The 20,998-nt window shown below is 43.7% G+C and overlaps 1 protein-coding gene across 1 annotated transcript in view; it reads left to right on the top strand.

Moving 5' to 3' along the window:
- Positions 1–20,998, top strand: part of pde4dip (phosphodiesterase 4D interacting protein) — a 432,228-nt gene that overhangs the window by 62,220 nt on the left and 349,010 nt on the right. The window contains exon 3 of the mRNA XM_067990444.1: positions 4,968–5,035. Within this exon, the coding sequence (XP_067846545.1) occupies positions 4,968–5,035 (68 nt within the window). The remainder of the gene's footprint in view (positions 1–4,967; positions 5,036–20,998) is intronic.

The following is a 20,998-nucleotide window of genomic DNA, read 5'->3' as shown; positions in this document are numbered from 1 at the left end:
CAGTTACAACCATTTAGAGAAGCCCTGAAAATCCCAAGCAGCATAGTGGGGCTGGAGCCCTAATGTAACTGGTCTGTGCTCCCATTTCCTCTTCACAGAGCGTTCCCCCGGCACAACGAAGAGGAAAAAAAGCCCTTTGCTGTCTAGACTCACATATAAAGTATGGCCACTTGAACAAGGGTAGCTAATATCCACGAAACCTTATCCCCCAGCATTGGCCTCTTCCCCCTAGTAAGAAAATTCAGAAGACATTGACACGATTTTAAAATTAGAAGTATGCCAATTTTATCTTGGGTAAAAGCAAATCGAGAATAAATGTCCTCACACAAAGGTTTGTGAGATGCAGTGCCCCAGAAGGCAGTAGAGGCAGATATGAGGTGTTTAAAAGGGAGGTTGATAAAAGGCAGGTCAGAGGCTGGGTATTCTGTAGCAAGTGACTCACCTCCTGACTACCCAAAGCCTTTCTACCTTCTACAAGGCACAAGTCAGGAGTGTGATGGAATACTCTCCACTTGTCTGGATGAGTGCAGCTCCAACAACACTCAAGAAGCTCGACACCATCCAGGACAAAGCAGCCCGCTTGATTGGCACCTCATCCACCACCTTAAACATTGACTCCCTTCATCCACTGGCGCACAGTGGCTGCAGTGTGTACCATCCACAGGATGCACTGCAGCAACTCGCCAAGGCTTCTTCGACAGCACCTCCCAAACCCGCGACCTCTACCACCTGGAAGGACAAGAGCAGCAGGCACATGGGAACAACACCACCTGCACGTTCCCCTCCAAGTCACACACCATCCCGACTTGGAAATATATCGCCGTTCCTTCATCGTCGCTGGGTCAAAATCCTGGAACTCCCTTCCTAACAGCACTGTGGGAGAACCGTCACCACACGGACTGCAGCGATTCAAAAAGGCGGCTCACCACCACCTTCTCAAGCGCAATTAGGGATGGGCAATAAATGCTGGCCTCGCCAGCGATGCCCACGTTCCATGAACGAATAAAAAAAAAGGTTGATATTTACTTGGGAAGTAAGGGTATTATGGATTACGGAGGAAGGCCGGTGGATTGGGATTATAGAGAAAAAAGAGCTAAAAAAAATGGTTGAGCAGACTAAATGGCCTGAATGTCCTATGCCTGTACCTATGGATTTGCACTTTCAGATGTAGAAGGAAGACAATTGGAGAAGGGAAAATATTTTTCTAAAATATATTGGATGTTGCACAATCGTACCATCTTAATAAAAATTGTACATAAAATATTGCAATAAGTTAGTAGCTCAAATAAAAGCAGTAAATTGGCTAAATAGGAATAATAAATATTGTTTGTCATTTATTTTAGTGATCCTGGGAGGGACAATATATGACAAATGTAGAAATGTCTGATGTTACCAAGACTGAGCATATATAAGACATTTTTATTGGGTAATTACTTTCATAATTTTAGACTTATTTCCATTTTAGTCGTCTTTCCATTTTAGTCTTCTTTCCATTGCATGCTAAGAAGTTTGTGTGGTGCATCAGCTTTCCATGCTGCCTGGTTGCGTGCTAAGAAGTTTGTGTGGTGCATCAGCCTGGCATGTTGCCCTTTCATCTGTGAAATGTGGCTTGGAATCCTACTCGGACTGATGGGTTTCTACATTTCCTGTCAGCTACAAGACTCTGAAATGATGTAAATTTGGGCATTCTCATCCCAGTCGCCAATGAATATGGGTTCACCACATACTGCTTCAATACTCTGTTGGACAACCTCAATTCCTTAATTTATCTCCTTTCCTTTCCTGATGTTGATGACTCAAACTGTGGTATGGCGCCATGAGCAGTAGATATCCCCTCCCACCTCGCCCATTTTTGATGCAGTCAGTTGATGTCCCACACCAAACTGTGTTAAATAAGATTGCCAGCACCCATTGATGGCTCATTTAATAAATCCAATGCCCAACCGTACATGAACAGACTGGATTTAATTCCTCATCGGTGTTAAGTTAGCTGATCTCAACTTGGGCAGCAGTTGGACTGCTACAGTTGCCCTCAGCGTGCCTGGGGTAGAGAAGGGGACAATCAGCCAAGATTTCTGCTCCTGATCCCTATCACTAGCCTCTTATTGGAAATATGTGCATGTTTGGACATCAGATGAGATCAGGATTAGACATAGCTATGACAGTGTCCATGGTAGAATAGTCAGCTGGCACTCACTATCTGGCTCACGTGAACAATGGCCACTTTGGCAGAGCACTCAATGTCTGTGTAACTCCAGCACGCCAGTAAAACCTGGTGGGGCAAATGCTCAGTTGGGAGGGCATTATAAAGGTGCATGCACTTTAAAGTGCAGTAGGCCTTTTAAAGGGCCTTCTTGTAGTATTTTTGTTCCAGCTGGCACTTAGGCTTTCATGAACCTTGGTGCCAGGTGCAGTTATTTATTTTGCCTCAAGCTTCCTTTATTGGTACCAGAGGTTTGCCACCAGGAATCCTTGAAGATGACGTATTCGGTGGAAAAGGGGACTAGTGGAAGAATGCCAGGCGGGATCAGAAATACCCGCCCACACCCGCATCCCAACATCTGCAGAGAGAGGAAGAATACCTCTTTGTCAGACGTTGTTGGTGGAAGCTCCTCTTCCCAATGACGGCTGCAGCAACAGAACCCTGGTGGCATCACAATGAGATGCGACTGCCCATCTAACCCTTATGCTGGAAGGTTCCCAATCACAGTATGTCATGTTTGACATGATAATTGCACGAAAAAAGGCAGGCAGGGTGATCAGGAGCCAATGTTGCCTGTTTGACCACACCTGTCAAGATGCCACCAAGCATTTTTGCAGGCTCTGGTACACCCACCCTGTGAATAACTGTGGTAACCATTCTTCTGAGGATCTGGAAAAGCAGAGGGGAAGATGCCGAGCTCTTCCATCTGCTGCAAGGACGTCTGTGGTCACCTTACAGCATAGAGCTTGCACGTGTGCAGGGACAGTAACAATCAGCTGTAGCCTGAAACTTGGCTGCATCTTCTTGCAGGCATCCTAGAGTGTTGACCTATAGGATGGTTCTGTGGAGTGGCACAGAGGAAAACCCTCCTCGCAAGCATTTGATGCAGCTTCACCTCGACTTCAGCAACCACCAAAGAGGAGACCAAGTGCTGGACTGCACCATCACTTGTCTGCAGACTCATGCCTGTGCCTATGGGTGCCTTTCTCTTCATCCCTTCACTTCTTAATCCCATGCATTCAGCCTTGGCAAAGCCTGTTGATGGAGTGAGATACATTTTAATGCTTTTCAGGAGCTTTCTAAATTTTTGTCCTTGTCTTTGTGACATTCCACTTTAATTGTCTCCATCTCTTTAAATTTGACTTACAAACAATTTTTGCCTCCTAGCAGTGAAGTTTGCATCTGAAATTGTGAATCATTTTGGAAAAATTGTATGTTATTAGCACTTGGGATTCTAGGAGGTATTACTGCAGTGCAAAGTAGAAGAGAACTGTTGTTACCTGAAGATGAAAATCACCCCCATAAAATTATTTGTGATTTGTAAATATGTCTCAGATCATCCTTGTTACATTTTTTTAAAAATTCCTGAATCATATGTCATTCATCTCATGGAGAGAAATGGTCAGCCAACGCACACTGAGACCTTTGCTCATGTAACAAGCCTTAGGAATCATGTGAAATCAATTCAAGGCACCGATAATTTGTGCAAGAATTTGTTCTGTTTCTGTGCAGCGATCCATTTGGGCATTATAGAGTGGAAATTCCTCTCGGGCGGCATCGCAAAATGAGAGATAGTGAATCGACAGCCCGTTTTACACTTTTAAAAAATTCTATTCTTGGGATATGGGCGTTGCTGGCCCATTCCTAGTTGCCTGTGTTATTGTACTAGTGTTAAGTGACCTGTTGGATCATCATGTAAATGAGCTGTTTGGTTATTGTGGCGATTGATTGATCGGGTTATTGTGCCCTTGATTGCAATAATCTCTACGCACTTATATTTGCTGGAGATTTGCTAAAAAGTATTTCAGTATGCTTGAATGCAGACTTGTCAAGCTTGATTCAGATTCAGATATTTTGCTTTATAAATGTAGCCTATTTTGATGTGCCGCAGTTCTTAAAAATATACGTTGATCTGTGAATTTGAGCAGGGTTTCAATCTGCCTCACTCTTTTTGATCCTAAATGTCACTCAACATGTTAACACGGAATGGGTATGATAGACTATTGGTTATGGTACTGGAGGAACTATGTGGTCCAGAGGTTGTGCATTCAAATCCCACCATGATAAGTTGGGAATTTCAATTCTGAAAATCTGATAATTTGTGGGCTGGCACCAAATAAAATAACCATGAAAGCTATTGAATTGTGGTAAAAACCCAACTATATACTAATGTCAATCAGGGACTGGACCCTGCTACCCTTACCTGGTCTGGTCTACATGTGAATTCAGTCCCACTCTACATGGTTCAGTCTTAATCTGAATGCGGCCTTGCCAGCATCGCCCACATCCCGAGAACAACATTTTTTTAAAAATCTTTTAATGTTCACAGTTCCAGACAGAATGGGGTAGATTTTCAACTTACAGCCCCAATGTAAAACAACGTTGCAGATTGGCCATCTGTTAGAGAAACCTTCCGATTTTCATTTCCATTGTGGAAATTGGGCGGTTTATAAAACGTATGGCTTATCTGCAGTGATAGTTTTACACCTTGGCAGTAAGTTGAAAATCCATCCCAGTAGCTCAGTGATGAATTATATTTTTTGACACAGTACTAGTATGTTGCAGCAACTTGTATAGTTCTGTATGCAGCAGTGTTTTAGATTTAGATGGTGTATCATGGTGATTTGCTGTATTTCCATATACAACAATGTTTTATTGAGTGTATCTCAATTATCTTCCTGCATTTTGGTTAGTGTGTCTCTGTATTTTCCATTATATTCTACTTTATTTCAGTTTCAAACGCCCTTGTGTTTTTCTCTCTCAGCTCTTCTGGGAGACACAAAGGAGACCGGACTCCCGCTGCAGACGCACACATTAAGAGAATTTGAGAAGGTAGGCTGGTACTATCTTTCATCAAATAGATGTGAATAAGGAAGATTATTCATCCTATCTTAGCTCATCCATCTACAAAAACTTTTATTTCCCCCATCTTGACATCGAACTGTCTCTTAAATGATTCCAGAGTATTTTCTTCCACTAACCTATCCAGAAGTCCTTACCAAATGTTTGTTACTGTGTGAGAGACAAAGCACGACCTGACATCCATCTTAAATTAGCCTTAACTCAGCAGTTAAAATGGAATGAACAAACCTATCAACATGTCAATCACTTTTTACAGTATCTCTTTATTTCTAATTGAAGGAGCAGTGCAATCATTCACAGTAATATTTATCCAAAGAAACTACATAATACAGCAAAGATTAAAATAACAATTAAATGTCCAAATGAGGGGTGAGGGGAAACTTCCATTGAAATGTTGCAGTTATCAATAATTAATGCATGTATCAGTAGCAATTGCAGTTTTCCAAACACTTGGATCTTTATGTTAGAGTTTGTTCTCCCAGGGGAAGGTGGGGGCTGGGTTTTGGGGGGGGGGGGGGGGTCTACAGCAGCACTGTAGTCCAGTAGTGTTCTTGTCAGTGATTTGAATATCTCAATTGCATGCATTGAACTCTTACCCATTAAGATAACCCCCATTAGTCTCTTTATTCCATGTGACCTACCTCGAACTGCATGGGCTTCTATTGGAACTTGCTTTATAATGTTTTTGGTACAGTTCAGCACCATCTGGTGTTATCAATAAAGAGAACTGCTTTGATCTGAGCTGGGTGGGGGGGAGAAGGGAGGGTGTCTATTGGGAGCAAAACATTCATTCTTCTGTTTAAGACAAAAGGCAGAGTCAGTATTTTGCAGTCACTGGCATTTTCTGTTGGCAAAGGGACCTGCTTATTAATCTCCAAATTTTATTAAAAAGATAAACTCTGCTAAATATTTCCATTGCAATACTCCAGCGTGAAATTATTCTTCTGGACTGCTTTATTGGCAATTAAGATTGTTGGGGGATTTCATTAGTCATTAGGCAAAAGAATAATAAAAGGAAGAAAGAAAAGAGAGCAACTAACAGTGCATAATTAGAATACAGTTATAAAAATAGCTGGCTAGGGCACTGGGGTAGAGCAAGTATTTCTGGGTTATGTGGTTGTTACTGGGACCCCCTAGTGATAATTCTGGCATTTGGAAAGCTCTGAATTCTTTTCACCTCTAGGGCCCTCATTTAAAGTTTTTTAGAGGCAATATATCTTTCATCACCTTCGTCAACAGCTTGAGTTTTAGTAGAAGCCCCCACTACAGCACGGACAAGTGAGCAGCAGGACTGCTCCATCCCTACCAGCTAACTGCGAGGGTCCTTGTACCCAGTAAGTGAACGTATCTCTGTACAATGCAGAGACATTACAAATTGTTTATGTAGTGAAGCTGAGAATTAAACTATTTATTGTGCACACTAAGTATCTCTGGGGGTAATTTTAGCTATGGGTGATAGTGTAAAACGGGCGATCGTTCCCCTCAATTGTCGCCGCTACAGCCCCCACCCCCCCCAATCCCGGCCTCTGCCCTCCCTCCGATCCCAGCCTCTGTTTTCCACGCCACCCCCCCCCAATCCTGACCCCTACCCTCCCTCCTGACCCAATCGCACCCCTTCCTGGTCCCCTTTAACCCCTTACTGAGGGCCGCTGCTGGCATTGCAACCCAATCTTCGAATGGTCTTTGCCAGCGAGCTGCCTGAGGACGCCTGTTAGATGTCCTCAGTTCGCCACTGTAACTTAAATGAAGCCCGAGGCCCAATGTCAGGTAAGCCTCGGACCTACTCGAACAGGCGCAGGCTGGCGCGAACAAATTTCTACCTCTATGTATTTATATTCTGTCTGTGTGCCACTCTTGTGCTAGATAAAGTCCATGGAAAGATTGGGTTTCTTTAAAATAACACAAAGGGATTTAAATTCCTTTCTGCAGTTTTTTTTAATGCACTGCTTACCACGTTCCTGTTAATTCCCTGTTGGCAGTATTATAACACAGTTGTTATCCCATTAAAATAGCACAGACAGGGATTTAACAAGAATATGTTAATCAGTGCACTGAAGATTAGTGCACAAAGGAAATTAAATCCCATTTAGTGTACCATATAATTGTTAATCACGGTAGTCCTGGAAGCAGGAACCATACATGCACCATTTATTGCATTTACTCCATTCAGTGCTCCAAAAGGGGGTTGCATTAGCCTGCTACTTCTGTTGAAAAACAATCAATGCATGTACAAGCGCAATACATGTTTTGTATTGTGTTAGATATTTTATTATATTAAACAAAGTACAATACAATTCTGGGCAACACACTTTAGGAAGGATATCAAGGCCTCGGAGAGTGAGCAGAGGAGATTTACCAGAATTATACCAGGGATGAGTGACTTCAGTTATGTGGCGAGATATGAGAAGCTGGGATTCTTCTCCTTTGAGCAGAGATGGTTAAGGGAAGATTTAATAGAGGTGTTCAAAATTAGATAAGGAAAAATTGTTTCCACTGGCAGGAGGGTCGGTAACCAGAGGAGACAGATTTAAGATAATTGGCAAAACAACCAGAGGGGAGATGAGGAGAAATTTTTTTTGCAGTGAGTTGTTATGACCTGGAATGCACTACCTAAGGGTGGTGGAAGCATATTCAGCAGTAAATTTCAAAAGGGAATTAAATATATAATAACAACAACAACTTGCATTTATATAGCGTCTTTAATGTAGTAAAACGTCCCAAGGTGCTTCACAAGAACGTTATCAAACAAAATTTGACACCGAGCCACATAAGGAAATATTCGGACAGGAAGTAGGTTTTAAGGATCGCCTTAAAGGAGGAGAGAGAGGCGGAGAGTTTTAGGGAGGGAATTCCAGAGCTTAGAGCCTAGGCAGCTGAAGGCAAGGCTGACAATGGTGGTCCGATAAAGATCAGGGATGCGCAAAAGGCAAGAATTAGAGGAACGCAGAGATCTCGGGGGTTGTAGGGCTGGAGGAGGTTACAGAGCTAGGGAGGGGTGAGGCCATGGAGAGATTTGAAAACAAGGATGAGAATTTTAAAATCGAGGCATTCATTTGAAAAGGAAAAAATTGGAGGGCAATGGGGAGAAAGCAGGGGAGTGGGACAAATTGGATAGATCTTTCAAAGATCTGTCACAGGCACTTTGGGCCAATAGCCACCTTCAGCTCTGTAAGATTCAATGATTCTATGTTTGTGAATGTTCCCAGTATTTAACAGTGTTTTTACTTTCCCCATCACTTTTCTTTACAAATACCCACAAATCAACCAAAATAATTAGGAAAAAAATATCACCTGACTTAGACTAAAAACTAATAAATCCAATAGGGAATTCAGGAGAAACTTCTTTACTCAGAGATTGGTTAGAATATGGCACTTGCTATCACATGAAGTAGTTAAGATGAAAAGTATTTAAGGTGAACTGGAAGAATTTGAAGATTAAACAGTTTTTAAGCAAGTACAGAGCCAGGGTAAGGGGGGAGGAAGTGGGGGGGGCGAAAGAACAATAGGGAAGGTCTGTGGTAGAGTGGAGGGCAGGAGTGATTAAATGACAAAAGGGATGATTGTGCAAGGCAAGGTGGGACAAGTTAAGAAACAAAAGATGGATCTAGAGGAACTGTAAATGGCAACAGCAGAACGATTACCAGCATGTGCTGTTCGAAAAAATGGGAGCAGTGGTTATGATCTGAAGTTATTGAAATCAGTGTTGCGTCCAGAAGGTTGTAAAGTGCCTAATCGAAAGATGAGGTGCTGTTCCTCGAGCTTACGTTGAGCTTCATTGGAACAGTGTAAGAGGCCGAGGACAGAGAGGTCAGAGAGGGAGTGGGACGGGGAATTAAAATGGCAAGCAACCGGCAGGTCAAGATCACACTTGCAGACTGAGCAGAGGTGTTCAGCAAAGCGATCACCCAATCTGCGTTTGGTCTTCCCCATCTAGAGGAGACCACATTCTGAGCAGCGGATACAGTATACTAAATTGAAAGAAGTACAAGTAAACCGCTGTTTCACGCGGAAGGAGTGTTTAGGGTCCTGGATAGTGGGAAGTAAGGAGGTGAAGGGGCAGGTGTTGTACCTCCTGCGCTCATACAGGAAGGTGCCGTGGAGAGGAGAGCGGGTATTGGGGGTGATGGAAGAGTGGACCAGAGTGTCGCGGAGGGAGCGGTCCCTTCGGAATGCTGAAAGGGGAGGGGAGAGGAAGATATGTTTGGTGGTGGGATCACGCTGGAGGTGGCAGAAATGGCGGAGGATGATACGTTGAATGTGGAGGATGGTGGGGTGGAAGGTGAGGACAAGGGGAACCCTATCATTGTTATGGGAGGGAGGGGAAGGGGTGAGGACAGAAGTGCGGGAAATAGGAAGGACACGGTTGAGGACCCTGTCAACTACAGTGGAGGGGAATCCTCGGCTGAGGAAAAAGGAAGACGTATTGGAAGTAGTGGTGTGGAAGGTGGTATCGTCAGAACAGATGCGACAGAGACAGAGAAACTGGGAGAAAGGAATAGAGTCCTTCCTTACAGGAAGCAGGGTGAGAGGAAGTGTAGTCAAGGTAGCTGTGGGAGTCGGTGGGCTTATATTAGGTATTGGTTGATAGCCTATCCCTAGAAATGGAGATAGAGAAGTCGAGGAAGGGAAGGGAAGAGTCGGAGATGGACCATGTGAAGGCGAAGGAAGGGGGGAAATTGGAAGCAAAGTTGATGAAATTTTCCAGTTTGGGGTGAGAGCAGGAAGTGGCACCAATATAGGAAAAAGAGGAGAGGGAGGGGACCTGAGTAGGACTGGAACAAGGAATGTTCCATGTATCCCACAAAAAGGCAGGTATAGCTGGGACCCATACGGGTTCCCATAGCGACACCTTTTATTTGGAGGAAGTGAGTGGAGTCAAAAGAGAAGGTGTTCAACATAAAAACAAGTTCAGCCAGCCAGGGGAGGGTAGTGGTGGATGGGGACTGGTTGGGCCTCCGTTCAAGGAAGAAGCTGAGGGTCCGCAGACCGTCCTGGTGGAGGATGGAGATGCAGAGGGACTGGACATCCGAGGTGAAAAGGAGACGGTTAGGACTGGGGAACTGGAAACTGTTAAAGTGGCGGAGGGTGTCAGAAGATTCACGGATGTAGGTCGGAAGAGATTGGACAAGGGGAGAAAAAATAGAGTCGAGGTAGGAGGAAATAAGTTCCGTGGGGCAAGAACAGGCTGAAACGATGGGTCTCCCGGGGCAGTCCTGTTTGTGGATCTTGGGAAGCAGGCTGTGCGGTGTTGAGGGATTATGAGGTTGGAGGACTTAAAACGCAGTCTTCGCAGAGTGTAATTTGGAATAATAGTGAATACTACAAAGCAGCTGCACATCTGGTTTCTTTGAGGAAAATCTCATTCTTGCTGAGGGTGCTATTAATAACTTTTTTCAAAGCACAAAAATTGATTTTGTCCGACATTAACCTGATGCCATCAGTGGTTTTCGGAGTGGCGTGAGAGAAAGTGAAAGCATGGCACATAATTGGTCCTTGCTCTTGGGAAAAGCAAGTGTTAGGAGTTTTTTTGGAGTTACTGAGTCATGAGGTAACACGCCTTTCAAGGTAATTTACTGTATCAATCAGCAACAGGATGTACAATGACTGTAATGGCTATCTATCATCCTGAATGATGTTGTTTGCTACCTCCATCTTCCCCTCCAACACATTGACTTCTGCTGGGAAGATGGTTTCACAACTGGGGACAGCCATCTCGCACCTCATCCAAGGGACCATTCTTCATGTATTAGTTTAGACTTTTAGTATAAGCAGACTATTCAGCTTTGTGGGACATCACAGCCAAGCCCGGTCCTGTTCTCACTCACGTTTACAAATGCTCACTTTCTAGCAGGAGTCACTGAATAATGATCAGGAGTGAGAACCCAACCTGAATTCTTTTTCTTTTTAATCCCTCCCCAGCACAGGGGCACACCGGCTAATTGAAGCTTCTACACAGCTACAGTTAGCTAACTGCACAGACCAATGATAAACCTTGGACTTCCTAGTCTGCGTGGCTGAGCACCACAGCAGGTGGTACACTTAACACTGAGCCATCAGGGGAAATCCTGACATTTTCTGTTTCTGATTGGATATTTGGAGAGCGCTATGCTTTTTATGTGTTTTGATTGGTTAACTCTAATTTCCCTCAGTAGAATCCCGTATTGTAAGAATGTCATTTAAATTTGAAAATGTAATCAACTTAGCCAATAATAGGCATAGTTCTGCCTTCCAGCAAGTTATTCTGGAATAGACACCTTGAACTAATTAATACACTCCGCTACTGCCTCCACACTGTAACCAACTCTTTTTCCCTTGTTTCGCTGCAGAACTTATCAGAGGTTAGATCACAGTCTAGGCTAGCGATCCTGAAATCACTATCGATTCCACATGTTTACTTCTGTGTGTGCATGTGCATGTGTAATGGGGAACTCTTCCAGTCGCTTGAGCCTTATCCATTTTATATTCGTGTCTTCAAGTTGTGTGATCAGATGTCTTAGGAAAAGAGGCTAAGGCAGGAAACTAATCGTTACTTCTGCCAAACAGGATGCAGAGATAACGCTCAGAGTAAAGAGAAGAATTGAAATAATACTTTGATAAGGAGAAAAAAGATTGAATGATGGCCCAAACAATGTTAATGCTGAAGTAATTATTCAAATTCAAGTTATACGCAGTTAGTGAAATTATTGACATTGGTATTATGATTTGAATTCACTCCAGATGCTTTTTTTGCACCTAATACAAAAGTCTGCTTCCATAGCCAAGCCTACACTTCTAGGAGTTGAAATATTGACTTACACATGAAGTAATTTGGGATAGTGTGCTCCGGGCAAATGGTGAACCCTTTTACCACTACTGGATAGCATGCTGGAATTTCACGACATCTTGCATCACTTCAGAAAACAGATAACATTGAGGTTAGGAGTCAGTTCATGAAGGGTTAAACCAGACAAAACAGTCAGATGAGATCCTTTGGAAACTTCATTGCAGAACTTGGGATAAAAGAAATGCTTTTCAAAGAGAGAGGAACAGTCTGACTCCTTAGTGAACCAACAGAATACCGTCTCTGGGATAATTACGTGTATCCCCACAGAATTACATTCTACCCCATGCCTCATGATCAGATCATACTGATGCATGAAATGTGTGTGATATTTAAACTCATATAATGCTTTGAAAGTCAATCTGTAAGACACAGGGAGCTTACTTGAACAATGATAACAATCTCTACAACCTATAAACACAAAGGCATAACAATGACATCCTTTCTGTCCCATTAACACCTGGTTCAAGGCACCACTAGCTTCATTGGCCAACTTTGGATCAGGACAAGTGAAGCGTCCATAACTGGATTACAGTGAGTTTTTCTAATGGTACCTTCAATTTTGGCAACTTTTACTATCATAATAGTCATATTTTAAGGATGCTTTGTCCCTTTAAAGGTTATTGTAAAGCATTCACCTCTCTAGGCAACATGTTGGTTTTTAAGTGGATCTCCCATGGCGTTGCACATAAGTCACAGATTATGGGCACTCATTTACCTGTTTCTGCCTCTTTTCTGCCCCTTGCTTCCTAACTTCTTTTCCTTCTCTGTCATCTTCTCTCTGTCTTTTTCTTCTTTCTGAAGGTGCTGGGCAGCATGGCTTGATGTAGTGGGGTAGGGAAAGGAGCCACCAACAGTTTCAGGCCACATTTGGGGTGAGGTTTCTGGGGCAACTGTGACCTTCATCTCATCCTCTCCCCCAATCATCTAATTCTCTCACTCCTATCACGTTCCCATATTGGCCTTGGACAGTTTTCAGGTGTCCGAAAACAAGCGTTAGACCCCTTGCATAAGCTGACAAGGGGCCTAACACCTTTTTTAAAAATTCATTATCGGGATATGAGTGTCAGTGCCAAGGCCAGAATTTATTGCCCATCCCTAATTGCCCTTGAAAGGGTGGTGGTGGGCCACCTTCTGGAACCACTGAGTCCATGTGATAAAGGCACTCCAACAATGCAGTTAGGTAGGGAGTTCCTGTTTTAGGTCCACTCTGAGAAATTGGAGCTTGTGCAAGCCTGCTCCGCATGTGTTTTCCTTGCATGGAAGCAATGTAGGGACTGGCCGCCACCGAAAAGGTAAATTTAATTGTTTTTTAAAAATTCATATGGAGCCAGGACGAGTTCTTCTCGGGACTGCTCTTCTTGGCTCCACAGCCTGTGCTCAGTCCAAATTCAGCTCATAGTGTCATATCTCTGGGGGAAATGATCAAATCCAAATCCTGGCTTTTCAGAAAGACTTAGACCTTCAAGTAAAAACTTTAATGAAGCTATTAAAATTACAAATGGATAAATTTAATCATGTTACACAGAATGTACAGCACAGAAACAAGCCACTTGGCCCAACAGCTCCACACGAGCCTCCTCCCTCCCTATTTCATCCACTACTATCAACATATCCTTCTATTCCTTATCTCCCTCATGTTTTTATCTAGCGTCCCCTTAACTGCATCAATGCGAGTCGCCTCAACTGCTCCTTGTGGTAGTAAGTTCCACAGTCTAACTACTCTCTGGTTAAGGAAGTTTCTCCTGAATTCCCTATTGGATTTATTAGTGACTCTCTCATATTTGTGGCCCTAGTTCTTCTTTCCCCAGCAAATGGAAACATCACCTCTACATCTATCCAATCAAATCCTTTCATAATCTTAAAGACCTCTATCAGGTCACCCCGAGTCTTCTCTTTTCTAGAGAAGAAAGCCCCAGCCTGTTCAATCTTTCCTGTTAGGTATAACCTCTCAGTTCTGGTATCATTCTAGTAAATCTTTTTTGCACCTTCTCCAGTGCCTCTATATCCTTTTTATACTATCGAGACCAGAACTGTTCACAGTACTCCAAGTGTGGTCTAACCAAGGTTCTATACAAGTTTAACATAACTTTCCTGCTTTTCAATTCTATCCCTCCAGAAATGAACCCCAGTGCTTTATTTGCTTTTTAATGGCCTTATTAACCTGTGTCACTACTTTTAGTGATTTCTGTATCTGTACCCCATTTAGACTCTTATTTTCCAAGGAGTATGTGGCCCCCTTATTCTTCCCACCAAAATGTACCACCTCACACTTATCTATATTGAAATTCATTTGCCAATTACTGCCCAGTCTACAAGTTTATTAATGTCTTCCTGTATTTTGTCACAGTCTTCCTCAGTATTAACTATACCCCCCAATTTGGTGTCATCTGCAAATTTTGAAATTGGAGTTCCAATTCCCAAATCCAAATTGTTTATGTAAATAGTGAACAACAGTGGTCCCAGCACTGATTCTTGTGGAACACCACTTCCCACCTTTTGCCAGTTTGAGCAATTACTTTTAACCACTACTCTCTTCTGATTTGTAGTCAGCTTGCTATCCATTCTGCAACTTGTCCCCTGACTCCACATGCTTTGTGTTATTGTGAGTTATTTAACATTTGGAATGTTTGTTTAAACCCTTATTTTGGTAATTAGAAATTTTAGTTACTGAGGAAAGAATGGCGCTCAGGGTTTTTAGATGAAATTTGACAAATCTGCTCTACGGTGCCACCAATTGGACAGATCCTGCAATTACATGCAGTCTCCAACCAAGTGTTTTTAATAAGGGAATTGCACAGAATTACTGGGGTTTTGTGACAGGTAAAACACAGCACGGGACTAAGTGCTATAAATGGGAATACTATATTACAGTGCCACCTACCAGCATTATAGACAATTACAGGGTGTGGACACAAGTAACATTGAAAAGTCCATAAGAAGTGTTTACAGGTGACTGGACATACCAATGTTAATAATGTATAAATGTAGCTTCCATTTTGAAATTAATTTTCAACTAAGGGAACCAGTAAAGAAAAAATAAGAAACCATGGACAAAACACTCCATTTTTGTCACAATTGGCATCGCAGAAACAAGGTTGCAAGCAAGAGATGGAAATGAGGAATTAACAGCATACTGAATGTTTTGTGAAAATATAGCTAGAAAGGAAAACTTATATGTATACAGCATCTTATGACTCGCACGTTGTTTGTCCAACATCCAGACATTGGATCAGCCGAAATTTCCTCCAATTAAATGTTCAGAAGACCAAAGCCATTGTCTTCGGTCCCTGCCACAAACTCCATTCCTTAGCCATCGACTCCATCCCTCTCCTTGGCCACTGTCTGAGGCTGAACCAGATCGTTTGCAACCTTGGCATCCTATTCGACCTTGAGCTGAGTTTCCGACCCCATATCCTCTCCATCACCAGGATCGCATACATCACCCGTCTCCGCCCCTGCCTCAGCTAATCTGCTGCTAAAACCCACATCAATGCATTTGTTACCTCTAGACTCGACTATTCCAATGCTCTCCTGGCCAGCCTTCCACCTTCCACCCTCCGTAAACTTTAGCTCATCCAAAACTCTGCTGCCCGTATCCTAACTCGCACCAAGTCACGTTCACCCATCACCCCTGTGCTCACTGACTTACATCAGCTCCCAGTCTGGCAACGCCTGATTTTAAAATTCTCATACCCGTTTTCAAATCCTTCCATAGCCTCGCCCCTCCCTAACTCTGTAACCTCCTCCAGCCCTACAACCCTCCGAGATCTCTACACTCTTCCAAAAGTTCTGCCCTCTTGTCCATCCCTGATTTTAATCGCTCCACCATTGGCGGCCGTGCCGTCAGCTGCCTGGGCCCTTAGATCTGGAATTCCCTCCCTAAACCTCTCCGCCTCCCTACCTCTCTCTCCTACTTTGAGACGTTCCTTAAAACCTACCTCTTTGACCAAGCTTTTGGTCACCTAATATCCTTATGTGGCTCGGTGTCAAATTTTGTTTGATAACGCTCTTATGAATCACCTTGGGACCTTTTATTACATGAAAGGCACTATATAAATGCACGGTGTTGTTGTTGTTGTCTCACAAATGGTTCAAATCACTTCTATGCAACAAATTACTTTGAAATGCAATGATTGTTGTTGTGTAAACAAATCAGCAGTCATTTTCCCCACAACACCCAAAGCAATGTGTTGACGCAAGGTATGTTGGTCAGGACACTAGGAGAATACCCTGTTCTCCTTTTGAATTGATTTTTCACCTCTACCTGAATCATTGGAATAGGCAGATAGGGCATCAGTTTAACATTTCACGAAAGGACAGCAGCTGTGACTGTCAATGTTGCATTAAAACTTTGTATCAGTAGCAAAGTACAGGAAGTTTCTTGACTGTTCTCTCTGGCCTGGAAGTTGTTTGTATGATTGACAGGGGCAATGTCAAATTAAGATGTCTATACAGTAAAAAAACATGCATGTATTTATCTCTGAAGCCAGTTGCTTATTACCAATTGGCATATAATAATAAACGTTACACTGAGCAACCCCTCAGTATTGCACTGGAATGTCTGGCCTGGGTTATCACCCGGAGATTTGAAGCTCTAATAATGAAATGACGCTAACAAATTGTCTACCAACAGTAGACACTTCTGTCTTTATAAGTGTAGAACGTTCACTTTGAAGCTCCTTTTGACTGAGTAGATGTTATGATATGAACTGATCAGTGATAACTTAGTGGGCACCATCAATAGCAACTACACTTTATATAGCATCTTTAACTTAAAGAAACATACCAAGGTGCTTCACAAATAGACAGGCGTTGAACCAGGAAAGGAGAGACTGGGGAAGGTAACCATAAAGTTGGTCACAGATACGGATTTTGAGAAGGTTTTTAAAGGTGGAGAGACTGAGAAGTTTAGGGAGGGAGTTCCAGAGAGTAGAACCTCGGCAGCAATAATGGCGCACTAGGGACAAGAGGATGAACGAGAGACCAGAGGCAAAGGAACAGAAAGGTTATAGGGCTGTATGGGGTGGGGTGAGGCCATAGATGCACTTACGGATGAGAACAAGAATTTTAAATTTAATAATTTGGAGGACCAGCAGCCAACGTAGATCAGTGAAATCAGAGGTAGTGGACAAACAGAACTGAGTGTAGGATAAGATAGTTGTGGCAGAGCTTTGGACATTTTGGAGTTTATGAAGGATGAAGGATAGAAGGCTAGCAAGAAGAGTGCTAGAGTAGTAGGATCTGGAGGTGACAAAGGTAGGTACAAGGGTTTCGATGTCGGAGGGGCTGAGGTAGGGGCAAAGATGGGCAATATTGCGGATGTGGAGATAAGCAGTCTTAGCGATGGATAGGATGTAGTGTTTAAAACTTAGCTCAAGGTTGAACAGCATGCTATGGTTGACGGGGATCTGAGACGGTGGCCAGAGAGAGGGATGGAGTCAGTTGCGAGAGAGCAGAGTTTATGATGTGGACCAAAGATGATGCCATCGGTCTTCTGACTGTTGACCTGGAGGAAGTTATGACTTGATGTCAGACAAGCAGTTTGACGGCACCGAGGCAGTTGAATGGTAGAGAGGGGTGGCGGGATGGTCAAGTTGGATGTCATCAGTGTACATGTGGAAGCTGCCCATTGTCGAACTGAGCCATGCAGACCAGGAAGGTTACAGGTTTGTTCCCTGTAATGTGATGTGTTAGCTGTTCTCAGCCAAGATTAGGGAGGTCAAAATCAGCTAGAGTTCCTGCCCCTGATTGTTATCTGGTTGGCAATTGCGTGAAAAGTGAGGATAGGATTGAGCTCAGCCGTAACGATCCCCCATGGTTGAATAACCACACTCACTTTCTAGGCTCAAATATGAAGAATGGCCACTTACGCAAGGTCATGGAGCATAACTATGAGTTTGTGCAACCGTATCTCAGCACAAATCAGCGCTTTCAAGAGTTAGATCTATGCAGAGTAGAAGATATTTGAGGGAAATTTGGAACTTGGGGGGTTAAATTGGATAGGGCCGGAAACCGGGCGCAGGTATCGCGATCCACAAATAACCCGCACCAGTGCTTCCTGCACAGGCAGGACGAGACATTTGTCCTGCCTGAGGTCTTACCTTCAAGCAGTGTTAACAACTAGGCCTGACATGACAATTCAAGGAAATGTGCACTTTCCACCAGCAGCGGGAGCCCTAATCTGTTAAAGGGAAGATATCTCTTATAATCTCAAAGGTAGCTGGTACCTGTTGTTTGGTAAAAACAACAGTCTGCTGTCTGTACAGAGTCTGAAAGGAGATCAGACATCATATACGTAAAACACAGATGCAGGTCCCGTCCCTATGTTTACAAACTGATGAGTTGTGTTAAAACATTGAATAAAGGTTGCTCACTACTAAATCCCATATCCTCCAGTCTGCATGCCAGACCTCACCAATCTGCCGATCTGAGTTTGTACCAGGCCTGTGAGAGAGCGTGCACCAAGGTTCTCTGCTGATGCATTAGAGGCCTTGGTGCAAGAAGTGACCTGAAGGAGGGACCTCCTATATCTGGGTTGTGGCAGGGGGGGGGGGGGGAGGAAAGAGGCCCTCCAGACATATGCCCAAAAGACAGTGGAAGGCAGCAGGGGACAAAGTCAATGCCAGGCGCATAGCACCATGAACATGGATGCAGTGCAAGAAGAAGGTCAATGCTTCGACATGAGTGGTCAAGGTGAGTGAGGTCAACTGTCAAGTGGCCTCTCCTACCAACTGCACCACTAACCACATCCACTGCTCCACGCACTACACCCCCCATCACCCATATCACCCACGTGCCAACAAACTCTTTCCATCAGTACTCAACTCTTCTAATCAGTTGCTTCCTCTCACCCTTACACATTACCACTGTTGCAAGCCACCCACCCACAGCTCACAGGCCACACACACTGGCAGCTATTCAACCATGACAGGCACATCACCCAGACCCCACATGTCCTGCTTTCTTGCAATAGAAGGTGTCGCATAACAGGAGGCAGCAAGTGGCAGTGGCATTTATCCCCTCGAGCCTGTTCTGCCATTCAGTGAGATCATGGTTGATCTGTGACCTAACTCCATATACCTGCCTTAGCCCCATATCCCCTAATATCCTTGGTTCACAGAAATCTATCAATCTCAGATTTAGAATTCACAATTGAGCTAGCATCAACTGCAGTTTGCAGAAGAGCGTTTCAACCTTCTCCCACCTTTTGCGTGTAGAAGCGCTTCCTAACTTCGCTCCTGCACATCCTGGCACTAAATGTTAGTCTATGTCCCTGTGTCCTAGTATTCAAGTATAGGAGACCTCCAAAAACAGTTACAAATGCATCAGCAGCCAGAAGCAATAATCCAGCAACTAACCTGTAGATCCTGCATGGTCCCTTTAAATAGCGCTGGTGGGGGTCCTCCAGGCGCTCTAAGACATGTTCAGATGGTCGTGGTTAAGACTGTGCATTAAGTTGAACGTTAAGTTCCAAAATGGTGTCTATCACTTTAAATCAGCTTTGCACACTGAAGGTATCCATTTTCTCCTTACTTTCCATGCTGCTGGCGTTTGGTATTTTCGCATGCGCTACTACCAAACCAAGATGGCGTTCGGTGCACGTCATGCTAGAAACGTGATTGCGCAGCCAAGCCGCCATCTTGGCACTTCAAGAGGCCACATAGCACCGAAACAACAGGTGCTACACGGCCCAATTGCTAGCCCTTAAGGGAGAGTGAAGGGTTAAGTTCCATTTCCCAAAAGTTATCTCACTTCTCTTGAGCTTTCAACATATCCTCAATTGGAGTTAGGGTGGAGCTGCCCTTTAAAGTCCTAATGTCTCTCAGTGAAATGACTAATCTCTTCCTGCAAAAAACAGATGCCTCAAAAATGCTTCTAAACGTCATAATGGACCAGAGTTTGCCCATCTTTCTTCTTTCCATTTAACTCCTGTATCGCAAACTCTCTTTAATTGAAATCAGCTGAGTATTGAGTTGTGTGCCCAATTGTGTGGTTGGATGAGGCTGCACGGGAGCTGCCTAAACTGTTGCAAGAATGCACTGTGGGGCCTGTTATGTTTGAGCGGTATTTAGCTGTTAGCTAGAATTCGGAGAAGAGCTTATGGAGACAGCTTGGCTATTACTTTCTCTTTGAAACTGTGTTTAAGGAGATAAAAGCAAAGACAGAGAGCCTCATTGGCACATCAAAAAGTATGGCAATGTTATGTTGTTTGCACAATGGCTTTTGTGATGTGAACCACAGACTCGTAGGAATTTTGGTGCAGAATGAAGCCCTTGGGCCCACTGTATCTGGTCTCCACCCCCCCCCCTCCCCCGATCTAGTCTAATAATCTTGTGTCTGTTAACAGAAAGAAGCTTTTCCCACCAACTTTGCAGGGTGACAATAGCCCTTCAATATTATAGAATCATAGAATGGTTACAGCACGGAAGGAGGCCATTCGGCCCATCGAGTCCATGCCTGCTCTCTGCAAGAGCAATCCAGCTAGTCCCACTCCCCCACCCTATCCCCGTAGCCCTGCAAATTTTTTCCCTTCAAGTACTTATCCAATTTCCTTTTGAAAGCCAAGACTGAATCTGCCTCCACCACCCCCTCAGGCAGTGCATTCCAGATCTTAACCACTCGCTGGGTAAAAAAGATTTTTCCTCATGTCGCCTTTGGTTATTTTGCCACTCACCGTAAATCTACATCCTCTGGTTCTTGACCCTTCCGTCATTGGGAATGGTTTCTCTCTATCTACTTGGTCTAGACCTTTCATGATTTTGAATACCTCCATCAAATCTCCTCTTAATCTTCTCTGCTCCAAGGAGAACAACCCCAGCTTCTCCAGTCTATCTATGTACCTGAAGTCCTTGAAGGGATATGGGCCAAAGGCAGGTATATGGAGCTAGATCACAGATCAGCCATGATCTTATCAAATGGCGGAGCAGGCACGAGGGGCTGAATGGCCTACTCCTGTTCCTATGTTCTTTCATCCCTGGAACCATTCTAGTAAATCTCTTCTGCATCCTCTCTAAGGCCTTCTCATCATTCCAAAAGTGCGGTGCCCAGAACTGGACACAATATTCCAGTTGTGGCCGAACTAGCATTTTATAAAGGTTCAACATAACTTC

The sequence above is a fragment of the Heptranchias perlo genome, chromosome 9 (assembly GCF_035084215.1).
Source record: "Heptranchias perlo isolate sHepPer1 chromosome 9, sHepPer1.hap1, whole genome shotgun sequence".
Classification (NCBI taxonomy): domain Eukaryota; kingdom Metazoa; phylum Chordata; class Chondrichthyes; order Hexanchiformes; family Hexanchidae; genus Heptranchias; species Heptranchias perlo.
The sequence above is the reverse complement of the archived record's forward strand: the minus strand, read 5'-3'. Positions and strand labels throughout refer to the sequence as shown.